The sequence below is a fragment of the Trachurus japonicus genome, chromosome 1 (genome assembly GCF_045865225.1).
Source record: "Trachurus japonicus isolate A0001 chromosome 1, Traja_1.0".
Lineage (NCBI taxonomy): Eukaryota > Metazoa > Chordata > Actinopteri > Carangiformes > Carangidae > Trachurus > Trachurus japonicus.
Window position 1 is genome coordinate 29355819 of NC_140907.1, and position 19979 is coordinate 29375797.

The 19979-nt window shown below is 42.0% G+C and overlaps 1 protein-coding gene across 2 annotated transcripts in view; it reads right to left on the reverse strand.

Annotated features, from left to right (window-relative positions):
* LOC146992182 (noelin-2-like) overlaps positions 1-19979 on the reverse strand; it is a 35436-nt gene that overhangs the window by 8564 nt on the left and 6893 nt on the right. For both annotated transcript variants that reach the window (XM_085784291.1, XM_085784282.1), the window contains exons 2-5: positions 15720-15869; positions 11711-11866; positions 4125-4344; positions 2457-2563 (exon numbers count right to left, since the gene is read on the reverse strand). In XM_085784291.1, coding sequence (XP_085640417.1) covers positions 2457-2563; positions 4125-4344; positions 11711-11866; positions 15720-15869 — 633 coding nt within the window. The remainder of the gene's footprint in view (positions 1-2456; positions 2564-4124; positions 4345-11710; positions 11867-15719; positions 15870-19979) is intronic.

Sequence of the window (19979 nt, forward strand, 5' to 3'; positions counted from 1 at the left end):
GCAGCACCTGTCTCTGTATAAGACGACCTGCAGCAGGTTTTTCATCAGGTGGCAGGAAACGCAGCGTATTTACAAACGGGTGTGGTTTTCTGTTTCACAGAGCTGAACGAAGTGCCGTCTTTGAACGCATTGTGTGAATCCTCATATGTCTAATATGGCCTAAAAACTATGTTAAGTTTACATTTACATTATATTTACATAATGACTTCATCCTTTATCCTCAATCACTCATAGTTGAGACCATGCAAGGTGCTGACTGCTGCACTGGGAGCAGATTTCAGTGTGTGTGGAGGAGCTGCATCGGTAACTATGGGTGATGCAGGATGCACAATGCAGGTTTTTTTTTTTTTTTTAAGTATCAGAAAAATCAATTTTTTTTACTTTAACTAATATATATATTTTTTTTTCTTCAAGTATATTTTTTGGGCTTTTCATTTGATAGTACAGTTGAGAGGACAGGACAGGAAATGGGGAAGCAGAGAGAGGGGGAATGACATGCAGGAAAGGGCCGCCCACGGGATTTGAACCGGGGCCGCCTGCAGTGAGGACTTCAGCCTCAACACATGGGGCGCCTGCTTAACCTCCTGCACCACTTGGCGCTCCAACTTCTACCAATTTATCTATGTATTTTCACAATGTGTTTTTCTTCATTTGTTTTATTTATTATTCATCTATTTTTGCCTATTTTATGTCATGAACTTATTGTACTTTAATTTAAATTTTAAGTATATTTCTGTATATACCTACAATAGGAAATGGGGGGAGGGAGGGTGAGGAGGGCTTGGGTTGAAAAAATATGTTCACAATATACTTCAAAATCCAATAAACACAATGTTCAAAACCAAACAAAGAAATCAGAAAAACCATCTCTGCAAAATGTTTTAGGAGAAAGCAGGAGATGCATCAGACAGATTCGGCGAGCCTCGGAGGAACTCAGAGTGCATTTTGGTTCGAGACACTGAATGTAAACACGACTGTTTGTTTACAAGAAAACTCCACGGGGTTCCTTTAAGAACGCAGGATAAAAGTGACTTCAGTAAATTACAGATATTTTATTTATAATACAAATCCAGTAGGAGCGTATGGTGCGTTTGAATAAAACCGAGCTTCTTCATACACAGATTTAGAGACAAAAGGAGAGAGAGACAGAGAAAAAGAAAGGAAAAAAAGAGGTTCCTATTCTCATAAGCCTCCACAACAGTCAGACTGGTAACTGGGAAACATGAGATGAGGCAATAACTGGGATACTTCCACTGTGTATAGCTCCTTCTCATCGCCAGGGAGAAGCTCTAATAGGGAACAGGCAAGGGTCACCATGGCGATATAAATCACACCTGGCAACTGGGAGACAGTCGCCTTGACAACTAGCTTAATATGCGCTCCCTGAACAGAGTATGTGTGTTCGAAAAGGAAATGGGTGAAGCTTGTAGTGAGCAGAGGCAGAGTGGAGAAAGTATAAGGCAGAGAGAGGCAGAGGAAGCACATTAAGGGGAAACTACAGGTGAATAGGGTAAAAGTTTTAACTAACAGATATCAAGTTTATCGCTTACATGAAGACAAGTATTTTTTGTGTTAAAGGGATAGTTCAACATTTTTGGCAAATTGGCCCATTGCCATAATCCCTATAGTCATAGCAGTGGGTTCGTTACCTTTAATTGTTGGTGCAAGCTATTTTTAGAACGGCGGAGCAGAGCCGCGAGCTGCTCAAAGCTGCGCTACGGAGGCTAATGGGATTTCTTGGTTTCCCTCATCAAACTCATCAAATACACAATCCAACATCTCCAAAACGCTCTGGTGGACAAGTTGTGACCTGCACATTCACCACGCTATGAGATAATAACAGAACGTTATGAGACAGAGTTTTTTTAGCCCCCGACGGAAACGTGCATCAGCGGTTTTGCATGAATTTGCCTCTAAAACAACTCTGTCTCGTAACGTTCTGTTATTATCTCATAGCGTGGTGAATGTGCAGGTCACAACTTGTCCACCAGAGTGTTTTGGAGTTGTTGGATTGTGTATTTGATGAGTTTGATGAAGGAAACCAAGAAATCCCATGAGCCTCCCTAGCGTAGCTCTGAACAGCTCACGGCTCTGCTCCGCTGTTCTAAAAATTGCTTGCACCAACAATTAAAGGTAACTAACCTAATACTATGACTGTCGCAGTGGCATGATAACTTTTGGTGAATTTAGGAGAAATCTACTGACAAAAGAGGCAAAATGAAGTAAAATAACCACCTTAATGTGGATTTTCTACCATTTCTTTCCACTTTTCTGAAAGATGTTAAGGGAGAAAAATAGCCCAAAATCTCAAAATTGATCAGTGCAGTGTTTTTGCCTGTAGTGTCTCGCCTACGGAGCGTGGCTTCCCTCTGAACACCTGCTTCACCTGTCACGTACACACACACACACACACAACACACACACATAAACACGTAAGCAGCACACTGTACACCTACTCTGCTGTCGGAGCTGGGAATCATGGCGTCAGTCATCCAGGAGCCGAAGCGGGATCCCGAGGCTCTCACGGTGATCGGGCCGCTAACTGCAGTCAAACGACCGCAACCTGTTAACAGATGATGAATGTGCCGTATTAAGTGTGCAGCAGCAGTAGCGGAGGAGGAGAAGGAGGAGGAGGTTTAAATGGTGTGTGTTCATATTTTCTGGTTTGTGAAGTGAGTGAGTGAGTGAGTGAATGAGTGAGTGAATGAGTGATGCTGTCTGTCAAGGTCACCCCCCCTGGCCGGCCTGTTTATGACATTCATCTAATCACCTGCCGCCTCGACTCAATTTTACCGGCAATTCATGAAGTCTATTCACATAATAAGTGTGGGAGAATAAAGAAACAGGTTGAAATGGGAAAAAATGAAGCAGTCAGTCAGAACAGTTGGTTATGTCCCACTTCGACGCCTCATGACTGCCTTTTTAAATCAGTTTGGATTTTGGGTAAAAGCCTCCTCTTGTTGGTCCATAACAAAAAGATTTGAGACTTGGATTCACAGCAGTTGCAATGAATTTTAATAGTGACTATTTTTCACAGCCTTTGCTTAGATATCTGGCTGAAAATACAACCTCCAGGTTCAGAGATACCTCACTTCACTGACTACGTTTACATGCAGTCAATATTCGGGTTATGGTCGATATTCCGGTTTCTGAATCATTTGGAATAACCCGTTTACATGCGTGAGCAAACAGGGTTATTCGTGTTTACATGGTGATTGTAATAAATTGGGATATCCTGATCAAAACAGCAACGTACGGACAACGTCTCGACGCACGGAGAATGTCATGACGGAAGATGTGCATCATTTCCACTTCTTCTTCCTGTTACCAAGAACAACAGCAGCAGCACAGCGGCACAGTTGCCAAGTCCGCTTATTATAAACGACTTTGGGCTTGTTTTTCTGTGAAGTCGCTTAGAAATATTGGTAGTCGCGTGTTTTTTGGCGTGTTGTCTACACTTGACTCCCCCACCCGCATCCCGAGATTGTCTTTCACCACTGTTCGAGAGAATAAAAGCCGGGTATATTTCTATTTTCTTAAAGTTCTTGTGTCATAGCCCACGATCGCCCATTTGAGCAATTTCTAAGCTGCTTCTGTCCTCATCAGAGTTCGCAGTCGGCCTGAGTCGGAGGTCCGGTCATGTTGAGTACTCGAACTGACCAAAGGGAAGAGCCGGAGCCTACAGTCTGTGGCCGTGGGACACATTTATTTATTAGAAGTTTGAAAGGTGCTGATTAAACGCCTGTACACCTCAATATAATATAATTTGTATAATTTGCAACAAGTAGTTCCTGTACTCAAAAGACCAAGAGTCCTTGCGAATAGAACATGCGCAGAACACAAATGAATGTTCCTTTCGATGGGGATATCCCAATAGGTGTAGACATGACCAGATATTCGGGTTAGAAAAGGAGTAACCCAGGGGTCATTTTCGGGTTTTTAAAAACCGGAATATGAGCATATTGGGGTTTTTCAAAAGGGTTATTCGTGTTTTCATGGCTGTGCGCAACTGGGTTATTGCTAATATTCCGGTTATGAAAGGGTTATTGACTGCATGTAAACGTAGTCACTGTGTATTGGTGAGTGATTAGTATAGTGCTTCCCCTTCCCTTCTTGTTACATACCCAGTTTGTTCATGCAGCTGTGCAGCCTGGTTTCCAGCAGCAAAACCCGCTGCTGAAGCTCCTCGTAGTCGTACGCTCCGATCTCTTCCTGAATGGCTGTCAAGATGATTGACAGGTTGAGCAGCTCCAGGCGCAGGGTGGCCAGCGTCTGCAGGTCCAATCTGTACTGCTCCACCACTGACAGAAGGGGCCGTAACTGAGACATCTGGCCCTTCAGCTCCTGTGGGCGCATAACAGGCAGGAAGGAAAGCGAGTCAGGGGGAGTAGATGGGGGTACGCTACACACTAATGTGGTTAAGTCGGATACAGCATCTATAATTCTCTCTGTCTGTGCTGGGTTGGGCTGGGCGAGGTAGCTGCTTTGGAGCGGAGCCATCCTTCGCAGCCAATTGATGTAGTTATGCGTCTGGTCAGGACGTCCTCGGAGTGCGACCGCCTCCCTGTGTCAATGAAGCCTAGGCTTGTCTCGCTGAGAGGAGACCCCTGAGTGGAGTCAGGGTGCTTTTCATCCACCTAATTATGTGCTTCATCCTGTCCTCACTCCTCCATCTCACAAGCCTGTGACCTGGAAACTGATCTAGCGAGGAAAGAGGAAGTCTCTCCACGGGAGCATCGGGAGAGGAACCACAGGTGTATTGTATTGTGTAAAGACATTTGCAACCGGAGAGCATCAACCCCGTCGATGTGAATGGGTTTTCAATGTAATTACTCTCAATATTCATTTTAATTGCGTGGTTTTTAACACTGTAGCACAGAAACAAACTACCCATGGAGACAAAAAGGAGGTGTTATTCATTATTCACTGAATAATAAAAATGATTAAATGTGATGAATTTTACAACGACTGAATCGTAAAAACCTTTGTCTTGTGTTTTATCCCTCAGTCTTTGTTTTTATCCCCTCTTTCCTTCTTCTCTTATTTTCTGCTCCAGGTGCATCTTACAGCTTACTGAGGAGAAAGATGCAGCTCCACAGTCACTGTTATTACCATTGTCCAATTACTGTCCTATAATGGTCCTCTGTCAGGCGTCTCTCTGGAGCTCAAGCAACAACAGGCCAGTGAGCCAATCAGAAGAGAGCAGGCTTTCACACTTGCCTCTGATTGGCCGACTAAATACCTCGAAGATCTAATAACATAAATGTGGAAGCTTTTAGGTACACACAAAGAGAAAACAAATCCAGTCTGTCGTTTTAAATCAGCGACTGAAAAACAGACGTCCGTCATTTAAAAATGAAATCACGGACTGTTATGAGAATCGGTATCGGAGAATATTGTAACGGTATCGCTTCTCATCACAGCGGTGCCGTTCAATTAAGTCCTCATCTCGGAATGAGAGCACGTCTAAATGAGGACGAAGTCTCCTCTTGGCAATACGAGACCACCTCAATTTCATTTGTTTTTTATGACACCACAGAACTTTCTGATGGATGTAGGAGTCTCTCCATGTTTCTCCTTCTATAATGTATAAAGGGAACATGTAGCCTACGTTTTTTCAGACAAGACGATGGTATCATAAACTATTCGATTTTTTTTTTCCATTGAATGAGTATTCGATTGCACAGCCCTAAAACATAAAATACTCCTAAAGGCTGACAAGTTGTGATGTTGTTGAGGAATAAATATTCAAAATTTAGAAATTTTGATTAATTTGTTTCATACAAAATAATTTAAATTACCACATATATCCACAAAAAGTACTGAAAACATATACTGTTGTATACGAGTACCAAACCGTGTATCAGTATATTATCGGTTCAAATGTGAAATTACCCATGGCTGTGACATCACAAAGTTACAGAAGCTCATTTCAAGTTTCTAAGAGTTTCCGAACACCGGCTGTGTGCATTTCTCTGAGGACCGAGACTTTGATAGATTCACAGTATTAATAAAGAGCCAGAACCAGTTTTATAATCTAAAAAGCGAATGGGAATCTCAGTGTGTGACCTTTAATTACTTCTCATGAGTACAAAAATGCGTTGACACTGCGAGGTCAATTAGATCAATCAATCAAAGTTTTTTAAATGTCAAAAATTTAGAGCAGGGCAGAAAACGCTGGTTCCTTCTGCGTGTGCTGCAGTGAGGCCGGTCTGCAGGTAGCCTCACAGTGTGGCTTACTGTTGGTGACCGGTGGACGGGCACTCGTTGATGGTGAGAAGTTAAAAGGGCTGGAAAAGGAATTGAAAGACTATTGCACCGTGAAGAAGGCACAGTCAGAGGGGCATCTGTGAATTTCCCCCGTGTGTTTCAGCTTCTCTTTGAAAACTGAATAAAGGGAACGGTCTCATTGAGTCGGGTGTGCAAACTCTTTTTGTACTTTTTTTTTTTGGACAGTACAGTAGCACACAACCCAACCCAGTTCAGTTCTCTTTTCCAAACTTTTTTTTTTAGTTTAGGATGATGTTTGTTCTTTGGCATAATTACATCCTACACATTTAAAGGGATACTTCAACATTTGGCAAATTGCCCCATTGCCATAATCCCTATAGTCATAGCAGTAGGTTCGTTACCTTTAATTGTCGGTGCAAGCTATTTTTAGAACGGCGGAGCAGACCGGCGAGCTGCTCAGAGCTACGCTACGGAGGCTAATGGGATTTCTTGGTTTCCTTCATCAAACTCATCAAATCCAAGAACTCCAAAACGCTCTCATGTTGTGACCTGCACATTCACCACACTATGAGATAATAATGTAACGTTACGAGACAGAGTTGTTTTCGAGGTAAATTCATGCAAACCCGCTGATGCGCGTTGCCTTCAGGGACAGTTTTTCAGCAAGCAGTCTCTGTATTTACCTCGAAAACAACTCTGTCTGGTAACGTTCCTTATCTCATAGCGTGGTGAATGTGCAGGTCAGAACTTGTCTAACCCAGTTCAGTTCTCTCTTTTCTAAACTTGTTTTTTGTTTGTTTTTTTTTAAATTTAGGATAATGTTTGTTCTTCGGCGTAATTACATCTACACATTTAACATTAAAGATGATGCGTGTCATGAGCAATTGCCGTCTCCATCCATGCGTCTCTTCTTTACATCTCTCCGAGGAGCTAAGATGCAAGGAAGTGAAGTGAGGGAGGCAGCGGGCTATGTTGCGGGCCAAATGGAAAGCCGTCGCAGTCGTCGCCATCACCGCCCCCCCCCCTCCACCCTGAGAACATGCTGGAGGGGCTACATATCCCATCTGGCCTGGGAACGCTGCACAATCCCACAGGAGGAGGAGGAGGAGGAGGAGGAAGCTGTGGCTGGAGGAAAGTGTATCTGGGCTGCTCTACAATGTTCGCTGGCACTGCACCCAGAAAAGCTGCATAAAATGGATAGATGATTTTTTTTTTTTCGCATTTTGGCCTCACATCCACAGTTAAACACTTGAAAATTGATCTGTTTCAAAATGCTCTCACACTGGATATACTTGAGCCTGCATGTGGCTGGAGATGAGACAACAAGACACTTTCTGCAAAGCAGCTTGAAGGATGATCAATATTTGGTGTATGAATGAATGTACAGCTGTGTGTGTGTGTGTGTGTGTGTGTTAAAGCAGCAGGGTTTTTCTTATTTAGCCCCTGGTTTGCCCTTCACCACGGTTGGGTTTTTTCGTCTCACCTTTTTAAATCCTGCTCTGTAAGAAATAGAGGAGCTGGATTTGTAATATATATATATATATATATATATATATATATAATAAAAAAAAAGAAGATTCAAAAAAGTGTCAAACAGCAAAGACAAAAATCTTATCATCCCCTCAGAACATCTCACACCCTCGCACACTAATACAACCAGAAAAGAGGCTTGGCAGTCAGTCAGACACTTTGTGTGTCTAATCCCTCCCGTTGCTATCTTAAAATCAGGACCTAAATACTTCTCCGACACCACTTTCAAAACACTTTCTGAAGCTGTGGCACCATTTTTTTTTTTTTTTTTTTTACGTGTCGTAACAGCATAGCGTGACACATCCGGGGCACCTTGGGTTCATCCTAAATTTGGCTGCTTCATCCTCCCTGACTGACTGGCTGGTATCGGCATCATTTATTTGCATATAATTGCAAAGTTCATTAAATATGTATTGAAATTGATCCCAACAAAATGCAGTAAATGTCACGGCCTCGTCAGATAATAAACACTTTACCTGGTTAATCCCACCCCTGCCATGCCTCCTCCTCCTCCTTCATCTTCATCTCTCTAATCTCTCCCCCTCCCAGTTTCGCTCTCTTTCATCCCCTTCTCTTCTCTTCTTCCTGACCTTTACCTCCCCTCTTACTGCAATTATTTGCTCATTCTTCTCACAGGGGAAAATGGTAATATGCAATGAAACAGCTTCTTTCTCTGTATAACTCTTTTTTTCCCCCCTCTCGTCATCATCTCTCCCAATCCTTTAATCAATCATCTATCATTTCATCTTAATCTTTCTGTTTGAAATCCCCCTCTCCATCTCCCCTTGTTCCCCCTCCTCCCGTGGGATCAAAATACTGTTTAGTTATTGATAAACATACTGTAGTTGCACATAAATATTCACCAGCTCTACCTCTCAGTGCAAAGGCAAAAGCTTATAAGTGTGAAAACCCCCTGAGGAACAACAAGCGCACGCACATGTGCAAACACACAAACACACACACACACAGATAGACACACAGATACACAAATCCACACACACATGAAAGCTAACTGTATAAAAACTTTAAAACAGACCCCAGAGCCCCGCGATGTTGTTAAGAAGATGCTCGGCACAAGATGAAAGGCAGAATGGATTTGTGGGGAGGCGGCAATGCTTCTCTATTTGGGGATGTAGACGATAGTGTGTGTGTGTGTGTGTGTGTGTGTGTGTGGACCTCCCGTTGAGTGTCTGTCAGGTTCATTCGATGGCATCTAGTGCTAAATGTTTGCTTTATGAGCTTGCGATTATATTTTTAAGTTTATCTGACTGATGCTTGCTGTTTGTTGTGTCAGAAATGTGCTGATTCACTTTCCTTGATGTGCAGGGACACAAAGCGCTGTGGTTAGCAGCTAGGTAGCTTAGCAGCTGCCGGGGTAAACAGTGGGAGATTCATGCCAGTTACTGCTCCGAGCCGAGAACGTGGTCTGGCACTTTACCCTCCGAGGGACGCCGGCCAAGTGTTGTTTTCACACTCCTGCTCTGTCTACAGATTAAACAAACAAGATGTAGCTAATATAATAATCTGTGAGCATCAGTTCTGTTTATAGGTGGATTCTGCTGTTTAAAAAGAGTCTGTTGTTTCTGTTTTCAGTGTTTACGTGAGGTTAAAGTTACCACCTCACCAGCTGCTGGCTGCATCTCTACTCTCCAGATCTTACATCAGTCTACTGAAGGAAATAGTAGCCTATAGCCTATACTGGATTTTCTATTTCTTGAACTATTATATGTGTGAAGTGAGCTGGACTGTAGCTATAGTAACTCAGTCAGAGGTCAGAGACCAGGACTGGTCAGGTGAAACTCCAACTAGCCTGAATAAAGGCAGCACAAACTAAGAACAACACAAACCAAGTGAAACCAAGAAATGATGCAGCTTCTCATCCAAGGTTTTAATTCCATCACAGTCCCCCATTGTCTGTAAACTCTATATAGCCTATACTCAGTATACTATATCATCATGTAATAGATCTGTAGGAGCCGATATCCATGTGTTGTCACTGCATTACCCGGGCTGTCACACGCAGAACAATTTCCGGGTCACGTAAACCTGACCAAAAAGACCCAGAGGAGTTTGCTTTTGGTTATATAAGAGTCTCATATTAATGTGGATGAATCTGCGTTACCCACACTTGTTAATGGGTCCATTTGTGATAAATATATCGTTTTGTCTTTAAAATTATTTTGATATTATTATTTAGGGGTCGACTCGTCCAGCATTTCCTACTTTCGGTTTCCTAGACGCTGCCCAGTGGGTCATGGGAATAACGCCACCAGATCGCCATTTATGGTCGGAACTACAACGGTATCTGATCGTCTTCGAACATCCAACTTTCGTTCTTGATGAATGAAAACATTCTTGGCAAATGTTTTCGCTTTCGTCCGCCTTTTCACCGTGCGCACGGAGGCTCATGGGAAATGTAGTGTGAAAACACTTCGCTTTCCAAAACTCCTCGTAGTCAGTGGTAAAAATCTCAAAAAGCTCTTTAGCTTCCTAGCTAAATAACACAACTATGTTTTGTTTTTTTTGTTACAGTTGGCTTTTAAATTGATATGTGAATAAAAATAAATGAAAGAAAATTATTTTTCATTTTTTATTGTTGATCTGGGCCTAAAATTGAAAGTATGACAAACAAGGCCTTTTTCGTTTATTTGGTATTAGATTGAAAAACAAATGGCAGAATTACCAGTCAGTCACATTTTTATCGTTTGATATCGGTTTTGATGTCAATTGAAAATGGAAAGAACGGATGATAAACTGTTTTGCTACTCCCTCTATCTGAAATCAGTTTGACTAGACAGAAGATATCTCTGCAACTGCTCAATACAAAGCCGTCTTTGTCAATGTCAAAAGTGTTTTTCCACACTCTTTTGATAATCTTAGTCTTGTGTATTTTACTGTATGTATTGCCCCTTCAATTAGACCCAGTAAACACTGATGGTTTGGTGATTTACACATCAAAAGACAGCGAGGCTAAAACTGAGCTAATTAGCTGTGAAGCACATCATCCAAACAACAGACACTGGTGCTGCTGTAATAATAACTGTTAAATGTCACCTCGATATCTAAAAAGCCTTTTTATTTCCAGCCAGGCTTTGCCCAGTTTTCACCTGTCCATGCACCGAAACACAACTCCCCAGATCAATGTTTACAGGCGCACTTTACATGCAGGTGTAAACAGAGAACAGGGTTTTACAACCTTTTAGTTCAGCGTCATTAGGAGTCCAGAGCTGCCAGTTGCAGACATTAAACCAGTAGTTTCACAGCTTATTTAACTGTTTAGATCATTCACCCCTCATTCGTTAGCTCCGCGCGCTCTCATTCTCTGCAGCTCTTCAGATAATCTTCCTACTACCCTGCTGCTTTGTTACCGCCAGCAGCATCATGGCAGAAAGCACCATGCCTGATGAGATTAGCACTCCTAATTTAAGATGTGAAATACATTTAGAAAAATTCCCACAATGAAAGGGAATACTTATCCAGCAAGGTAATCGTATATGCACTATATATTCTCTAGCGAATTTAAAGCACCGACAACAAACTCCCTCTGCTTTTGTTGTCGGTGCATCAATACTATGTAAATTTCGTCATTACAGAAATTTATCAGAGTCGATCCAGAGAGATTTTTTTTCTTTTTTTTGGACAGATCCGAGTCTTAATGTGTGCAGTGATGCTGCAGTTTTGCTGGTACCTCCTGAATGAGACTTTTCTCCAGCCGACTTGAGGGCAGCAAATTGACGGCTTCAAGACAAATTTTGTCCCCATCATGAAAGATGCTCGCGTGTCTGAGCGCAGGCAGGAAACTTCGGCTTGGCATGCGTGAAATCAATGTTTTCACACCAAAGGTTATGTGTTCCCTACAGCTACCGTCTTACACTGTGTGTGTGTATGTGTGTACGTGTGTGTGTGTGTGTGTCTGTCTATCTCTGAGTGTGTGTCTGTGTGCATGTACCTGCAGGCCCTTTGCTGTCAGACTGCGGGGGCTGGACACATAAGTGTTTAAGCGTCCGTCCACTCCTCTCAGCAGCGGCTCAGAGTCGCGGACGTACTGCAGGTCTCTGGACGTCCGCAGGTCCACCACCTCCATGGACTGGCTCACGTTCTGCACCTGACACACACACACACACACACACACACACACACGATACAAGAGATTATCATTACCCAGCCACATGGCCCGAAGTGAGTCTGATTGGTTGTGGTTGTTTCCTGTCAGACTGCCACCTGTTATTTGCTTCCGAACACCTGTTGTGGTGTCAGACTGTGATGGCTGTGTGGTGACGACGACGTGACTGAGGGTGAGTGCACTAGAGTCACAAAATAAATAAATACAAACGTGTTTTCTCAGATAGCTACCTCTCTCGTGGTATCGAGCCATGCAGGTGGTTTTGGTTTTATCTACCCAGGAGATATCCATCTATGAGATTCCTGCTTCCATCCCATTGCAACTCCGATAAAGATGGAATTTCATATCTGCTACTTACAGCACTGGAAAACGACTTTGTGTCTATTCAGGAACAGTGTCCCTGTTTCTTTACTTACAGTAATCCAAAGAACACACAGGTATTATTTATGTCTGATAGTTTTCAGATATTTAATTTCAGGTTGTTGTTTTTTTTCATGTTTTTGACTTACATCCAGTGCTGTATGATTTGAGTGGGTTTGATTCACTACAATATTGGCCTGATATAATGTAGACATGATTAACAGTTTACAGCCACTTGAACTGCATCATCTTAGTTTACCCTCCTGTAAACATGCTAATGTTTATTAATTAGCATTAAATGCAAACTGTAGGTGAAGATGAGGGGAGTGTCCCCAGCTTTAGGTCTTAAAGGGATAGTTCAACATTTTGGCAAATTGGCCCTTGCCATAATTTCTATAGCCTTAGAAGTAGGTTCGTTACCTTTAATTGTCGGTGCAAGCTATTTTTAGAACGGCGGAGCAGAGCCGCAAGCTGCTCAGAGCTACGCTACGGAGGCTAATGGGATTTCTTGGTTTCCCTCATCAAACTCATCAAATACACAATCCAACAACTCCAAAACGCTCTGGTGGACAAGTTGTGACCTGCACATTCACCACGCTATGAGATAATAACGGAACGTTACAAGACAGAGTTGTTTTCGAGGCAAATGCAGAGACTGCTTGCCGAAAAACTGCCCCCGACGGTAACACGCATCAGCGGTTTTGCATGAATTTACCTCCGTTCTGTTATTATCTCATATCGAGGTGAATGTGCAGGTCACAACTTGTCCACAAGAGCTTTTTGGAGTTGTTGGATTGTGTATTTGATGAGTTTGATGAGGGAAACCAAGAAATCCCATTAGCCTCCGTAGTGTAGCTCTGAGCAGCTCGCGGCTCTGCTCCACTGTTCTAAAAATAGCTTGCACCAACAATTAAAGGTAACGAACCTACTGCTGTGACTATAGGGATTATGGCCATGAGCCAATTTGCCAAAATGTTGAACTATCCCTTTAAAGGTGAACTATGCAAGTCTGGTTGCTTTTTCGCTGTTTTGCTAACCCCTCCCCCTCCGGCCATGTGCATTTGTTTACAACGAAGATGTTGTAATGTGTATATTTGGGTAGTCATATCTGTCATAGACAAGAGATGACGGATTACAGGCCGTGTTCGTGTCGTGGTCCTGCCGAGACGAGAGCTGCACACCGAGTCAGAGGCTCTGATCTTGCAAGGTTTGTTTTCGGCCAAAAGACATTACATGGAAGCCAGAGAGCCTCCATTCTTACAGGTCATACATTTTAACCATCACAATTACTTTGAAGCTGTTTAATTAACGTAAAAAAAATCTTGCATAGTTCCTTTTTAAGTGAGGGACTGGATAAAGACCAGGTGGGAAATGATCCAGAGTTATCAGGCACCTTGAATATAGACAGATCAGTCTACGATACAAACAGGTGACTCCTGGAAGCTGTGGAAAATCACTGAAACTACAAAGGTTAAGTTTTAAATTAAATTTACTAATGATTCAGAATGAAGTCTTTAAACAGGGCACAGATAAACATCAGGCTGTCACAGTGATAAAAAACCATTCACCTGGTGTGAACTAAAATTATGAAGAAACCCTGACGCCAGGAGATAGCACAGAGATGATGAGCTGAGCTACTGGATCATACACTGCACACACAGTGAAGGACACCGTGAATATGACTCTCTGCTTGTAAATGTGTTACTCTTATCTTTTTAATATGCATCATGTTTTAAAATTGTGACTATGTCTTTTAATGTGTCATATCCCCTGGCAAGAGAACGATCTCTCGCTCTCATGTATCCAAGAGTTATATTATGGGAGTGAAGAAATCGGTTCCAGTTTAAACCCTTTGCAGTGCGGACCGTGCATCATCCGAAATGAGGGCGTAACTGGTTCTGGGGAGACTCATTGCTACTGAATTTTTTAAATGTAATTTTGTAAAGCTGCGAGCACCACAGACAGAATCCCTCTCAGCTGAGTTTTAAAAAAAGGAGAAGGCAGAAATCTCAGGGACAGATGTGTGAGAAAATGTGTTTCTGTAGTTGTACAGACTACTGTATGTTAAAGGTGAGGGGACTCTCAAGAGCCGGAAATACCTCGGTTTCACCTACATAATGCGAAGACGCGCGTTCGCATTTCTCTTTGAAGTAGCATCTCATTAGATCCATTCAAACACGAGATTCTCACCTAAAGTATGTTACGTTCTAAAGAAACAAACACTCCCACGCTTCTTCTCATTAACCCTCCTGAGATGCTACGAGATATTTCAAATTTATTTCGCTACTGAATGGAAAACAAGCATGGGAATTAAAAAAAAAAAAAAAAAAAGAGAGAGAAGCTATTACAAAAATGACCCAGATATCCAAAAATGACATGTAAACAAACAAACACTCACATAGACAAAAAAAAAAAAAAAAAAGCCACCCACACATCTCACTGAGCACTTGCTGTGAAGGCCGGAGACGAGTGGAAAAATCAAACACACACACACACACACACACACACACACACGTTCACTCTCACAGCAGGATCTAGGTGTCACTTCCAGAGACACGCTGAGCTAATTAAGATTCATAAATACAAAAACCTCCCAACAGGAACAGAGTGAGGAGAGAGATGGGGGGAGTGTGTGTTTCTGATAGAGTTCATGTACCTTTTTGATTTCTCTCTGCTTTTATGTGAACAGAGTACAGGATGTTACACCACCAGTGGTTGGAAAGAAGAAAAAAAAGAAAAGAAGTTATAATCATGATGTTTGTCTTTTCAGTGCTGTGACTCAATCCTACCTTGGTGGTGCAGGATGTGTACATGTATATTCTGATGCAGTATATACACACACACGCACACGCTTTGAGAAATGTTTGCTGGCCTGATGGTGTTCAATAATTCATCAACTTCTGTCACAAATCACTTTTATTCCTCTCTCAGGACACGGATACTGTATATATGTCGACAGAGACGGAGAGAAAGAGAGGGGGGAAGTCACACAGTCACACATCCACATCCATATCGTCACATATATGAGCTCATGAACCTCGATGTGTGTGTGGAGCGCATGAATACTCATACACAAAGCTCCACCCTGCAATATAGAACAAAGTGAGTCTTTCCCACCCATCTGTCAGGGTTTCCTTTGAGTTTAAACTCTTTTGGCATGTTGAGTGACTGGGAGTCTGTGGAGGATACAGCTACTGATGTATCAGGGATACATCTGTCAGTGAAACCTGAGTGTGTGTGCGTGCGTGCGTCTGTGTGTGCGTCTATGTGTGTGTTCATGTGTGTTTCTGCAAGTGTCAAAACAAAGAGACAGTCCAGTGAATATTTCATTCCAGAACGCTGCACTTCGCCTGCGCTGCATCGCAATGCTGACCACTGAAACGTGCAAGAACGCAGAGTCAGATTCGCACACACATACACACACAAGGACAGGAAACACACACATACACGTACACAAACACACGTGCACACACACCTGTTCAGTCAACAGGCGTAGTTGTCGACTCCGAGGGTCTCGTTTGCAGAGGTTTCGTGCCGGGGCGACCACCGTGCACACACATCTGCCGTCGGGATCTGAGGCGGTGCTGTACACCTGCCAGCCCTCCTCCGAGCCCGGGTACAAACCCTGCAAACAAACCGTCTGTGTTAATTAGGACGCCGCATGAACAACACAGGCTGGGCATTCAATAGAGGAGAGAGAGGGAGAGAGATAGAGATAGAGAGAGTGTTTCTAATAGTTCAACATTTATGAGGACGACAATGTGATTTCTGTTTAATTTAAAAGCCAAACTCCTCCAATCGGCTCTTATGGCCTTTAAGGCATAAAGTCTAACAGTGCTAAAACAATTAATAAGTCTATCTAATTATGTTTTGATTGGCAGGTCAATATGGTAAAAAAAGAAAAAAAGAAAGAAAAGGTCACAGGCTCCAGCTTCAAAATGTGATAATTGACCATTTCTCCTATTTAATCTTTGGCCGCTGGATTGTCTGGTTTTGACATTTTATAGACTAAGCAATAATGTGATTAACTGAGAAAAGAATGAGAACATCAACAGATGATGAAATAGTATCATTCGTTGGAGCTGTAGTGAATATATAATGTGCTCATGATATATACGTATATAAATATATCATGCCATATGTAAAAAAAAAAATATATATATATAGCCTAACAATTGGAGCTCCACTTTGTAAACCAAATAAGACAACGCGCTCGGATCATATCATCATATTCATCACGTGCGAACGCCATGAACTCCATGAACACTGGCAGGGGTGTTATGTATTATTTTTGCCCTGAATCACAACCCCAAGGAGCTGCTTCCCTTCAGCCTGCATACAAATCATGCATCATGTTGTGTTCAATATCGTGTTCATATTGTCTTCACGTGGAGAAAAAAAACCCAGCAGTAGTGATTGTAAATTGTCCTTAATGTGATACAGTGTCACTATGAAAACACATGATTTAATATAACCAAAGCAGAGAGACAGCTGCGCCTCTTTGATACAGAAATGCAGTCACACTTGAATCTCAAACTCAAAGCCCTCGACGAGTTTGGTGTTGTTTATCTGTTTTTGTGTAAAATTGTTTTTTTTTCTTTCTTTGACCCAGTGAGTCATCCAGCTGAAGCAGTTTCCTCTGTCCATTTTCTAACGCCGCACACATTTGCGCAGCGTCTCAGCGTGTTATTCGGGTCAGGCTGCAGTCAGAGAGGTGGACAAATATTTTTCTTTGAAAAGGTTTCTGTCTAATTCTGTCTTGCTGATAAATCTCAACAGGGCTTCAGGAGCTCTCCGCTGGGCTTGTGTTGTAATTGAAATGTCCTTTGTTTGTAAAGAAAACCCCCAAAACAACAAAATAAAACAAAAAAGGGGGCGTGCAAAGGCCTGATCTTTGCTCTTTATTGCGTCTGACTGCACCATAGACATTCTTGTGTAAATTGGATATTTCTCATTTGTGGATAAAATCAGCTGTGACATCTTCCACATGTCTGTGTCCAGGAACGCTAGCAGCAAAACTGGATGGTTTCCACCCTGAGCCTACACAGCCGGGGCTGCTGTTCTCTCTGGCAAAAAGTCACGGGCTCCCCAGAGCTCCCACAAAGCTGCACAAAACCAAAGAAAAAAACATTTCTAACGTACTCACAGTCCATGCTAATGCAGGACTTTGCTTCTACTCTTGCTGCTACTATTTCATTCACAAACCTAATCAATATTTAATCAACATGTTTTCCTGAGACAACTCTTTTCTTTTTACCGGCAACACTCAACTTCAATGTTTAATTTTGTTACACATCTCTATATATAGAAGATTCTAGATTATATGATTTAGGTTGTTTGTTACATTAAAATGATCATATAGCCCTGGCTGAATTTATATTATTAAAATATTTCGCTTTTGAAAGCTTCCATCTGAAGTGAAGTGTTCATTATTTAAAACCGTAAGCAAGCTGCTGAAATTCAAGATGAAAAATTAAAATATCACTGCTTCCAAGGATACTTCTTCTTGAATTTCAGATAAATTAGACACTTGGATAGTTAAGTTTTAATTTTGGTGTCTGAGTGCTGTAAGTCCAGTTTGTGTAACTCGTGTTTTGGCCTTGACATGACATGAATCTCTACATATTGAATCAGATTTGAATGTTTAAATTACAAAAGAAATGACACTGGCTATAATCAGTATATATATGATATATACTATATATATATATATGTATATTTAACTTTGGATCACATGACTACTGCATTTCCTCCTCATGGCCTGAAATCTTACTGTTTTGATTGACCTTAATCAGCAGACTGATGCATGTTGTAAAGAATTTAGCAGCTTGAGATAGATATTTGCCTTGGTGGAGACCAAAACTAGAGCTAAAATGAGTCAAAATCGGCCTTGAATTCCTCAGGTGTGAACTAACAACTCCAAATGTTAAAGGAATAGTTCACCCAAAATTCAAATTTCACTCATTATCTACTCACCCTCATGTCGACTAAGGGCTGGGAGAAGTTTCAGAGTCCTCCGTGCCTTCTCTGAGTTACAGTGGGGCTCCATGCAGCACTGCATGTCCATATGACGGTAGCGAACGGGGCTCAATTTTCTTCGTCGACACACCAAAAACCATCCAAATACCTCCATAGTGCTCGTCTGTAATGTCCCTCTTGTATTGAAGCCCCAACATGAGAAATTGTTCCGAAAAAAAATTAATGAGTCTGTAACTCAGAGAAGGCACGGAAGACTCTGAAACTTCTCCCAGCCCTTAGTCGACGCGAGGGTGAGTAGATAATGAGTGAAATTTGAATTTTGGGTGAACTGTCCCTTTAATGTTGTTCTATCTCTAGATGTGTTCATAGACAATTCTTTCATTTATTAAGTAGCTTCTAAGAGTATTAATAGAAAATGTTCATGTGATTATTTGCCTCCACAAAAGTCATTATCTTAATAAATCTTTTCACCGTAAAGATTAATGGAAATACTTTTTCAACCAGGACAACATTGGGGTGATTTTCAAGGCTGCAGTGCACAGCAAGACACATAGACTCATTAGCAGCTTTAAAATACCAACTCGCTTGTTATGATGACATGTTTCTGTTTTTAATTTTTTTTTTTTTTTTTGGGGGGGGGGGGGGGGGGTTATTTAGGACCTCATTAGGTAGCGCTGAGGTGACAGCGATTGTTCCCTCGGGTCTGACTGTTTGGACCAGAGTCACCACCGCATATACATATAGTGCTAAAATTATGAGCTCATTTTGGTGAGATTTATCCGAGTCTTTAGTTTGACCCACTTTAGCGTGAAACATTTTAGCACAATGTAAAGAAAGGCACAACGACTACCGAGCTCAACCTGGCTGGCACACAGCAGCTTCTTGTCACAGTCTTCTGGCTGAGACGCTGCCCTACAAACCCTGAAAAGAATAACGACAGAGAAATCTGGGAGGATGGAGGCGCGCGAGGAGATATGGGGAGGGTTGGTGGAGTGGAGGCCTGGAGGGGGGAAAAAAATCTGATAAATCAATCAGCAGGGTTTGGTGCGGTAACCTTGAAGTCCAGTTTACAGTGAAGCTGACGGAGGAGAGAGAGAGAGAGGGTGTGTTTTAAAGAGGAGGACGTGGATGGGATGAGAATGGTAAACATTGGTTGCGCCTACTGCTCTATGTAATTAAACAAAAGAGGACATATGGCACCTTAGGGTTCATTTCACACAAGGGAAAAATGATAAAAATCTACTCGGGCAGCTCAGCTGATTGTGATCAGTGCAAACAGAGAGAGAGCAGAGCTAATAAAGCTGAATTCAGCACAAGCAGCAGTATAGAGGCAGGCAGGAAGGAGGGTAACATATAATACTAAAAGTGTGTGTAACAGCTTATTTTCCTCACAAAAATCTACGTCTGATAGTGTCATCTACCTCAGTGATTCCCATCCAGAGATATCTCTACCCTTGGGGTATTTCTGCAGTTGCCAGGGGTTATGTGCGGAGATTGTGGAGCTCATTTGACAAAAAAATGTATTCAAAATATATGCCTCAATGCACCTGAACGCTGGTGTTAAGAGCTCAGTGTGCTGCAGTTGAAAATCCTCAAAAACTAGGAGAGGTTTTTGAGGAGAGGAGAGGTACAAGTATATAATAAAGAGATTAAACCATTAGCAAAAACCAACACATAAAGTAATTTAAATATTTAGTAGAAAGCATCTGATAATGGTAAAGGAAAAGGTTTGATGAACGGAATTCATTAACAGATG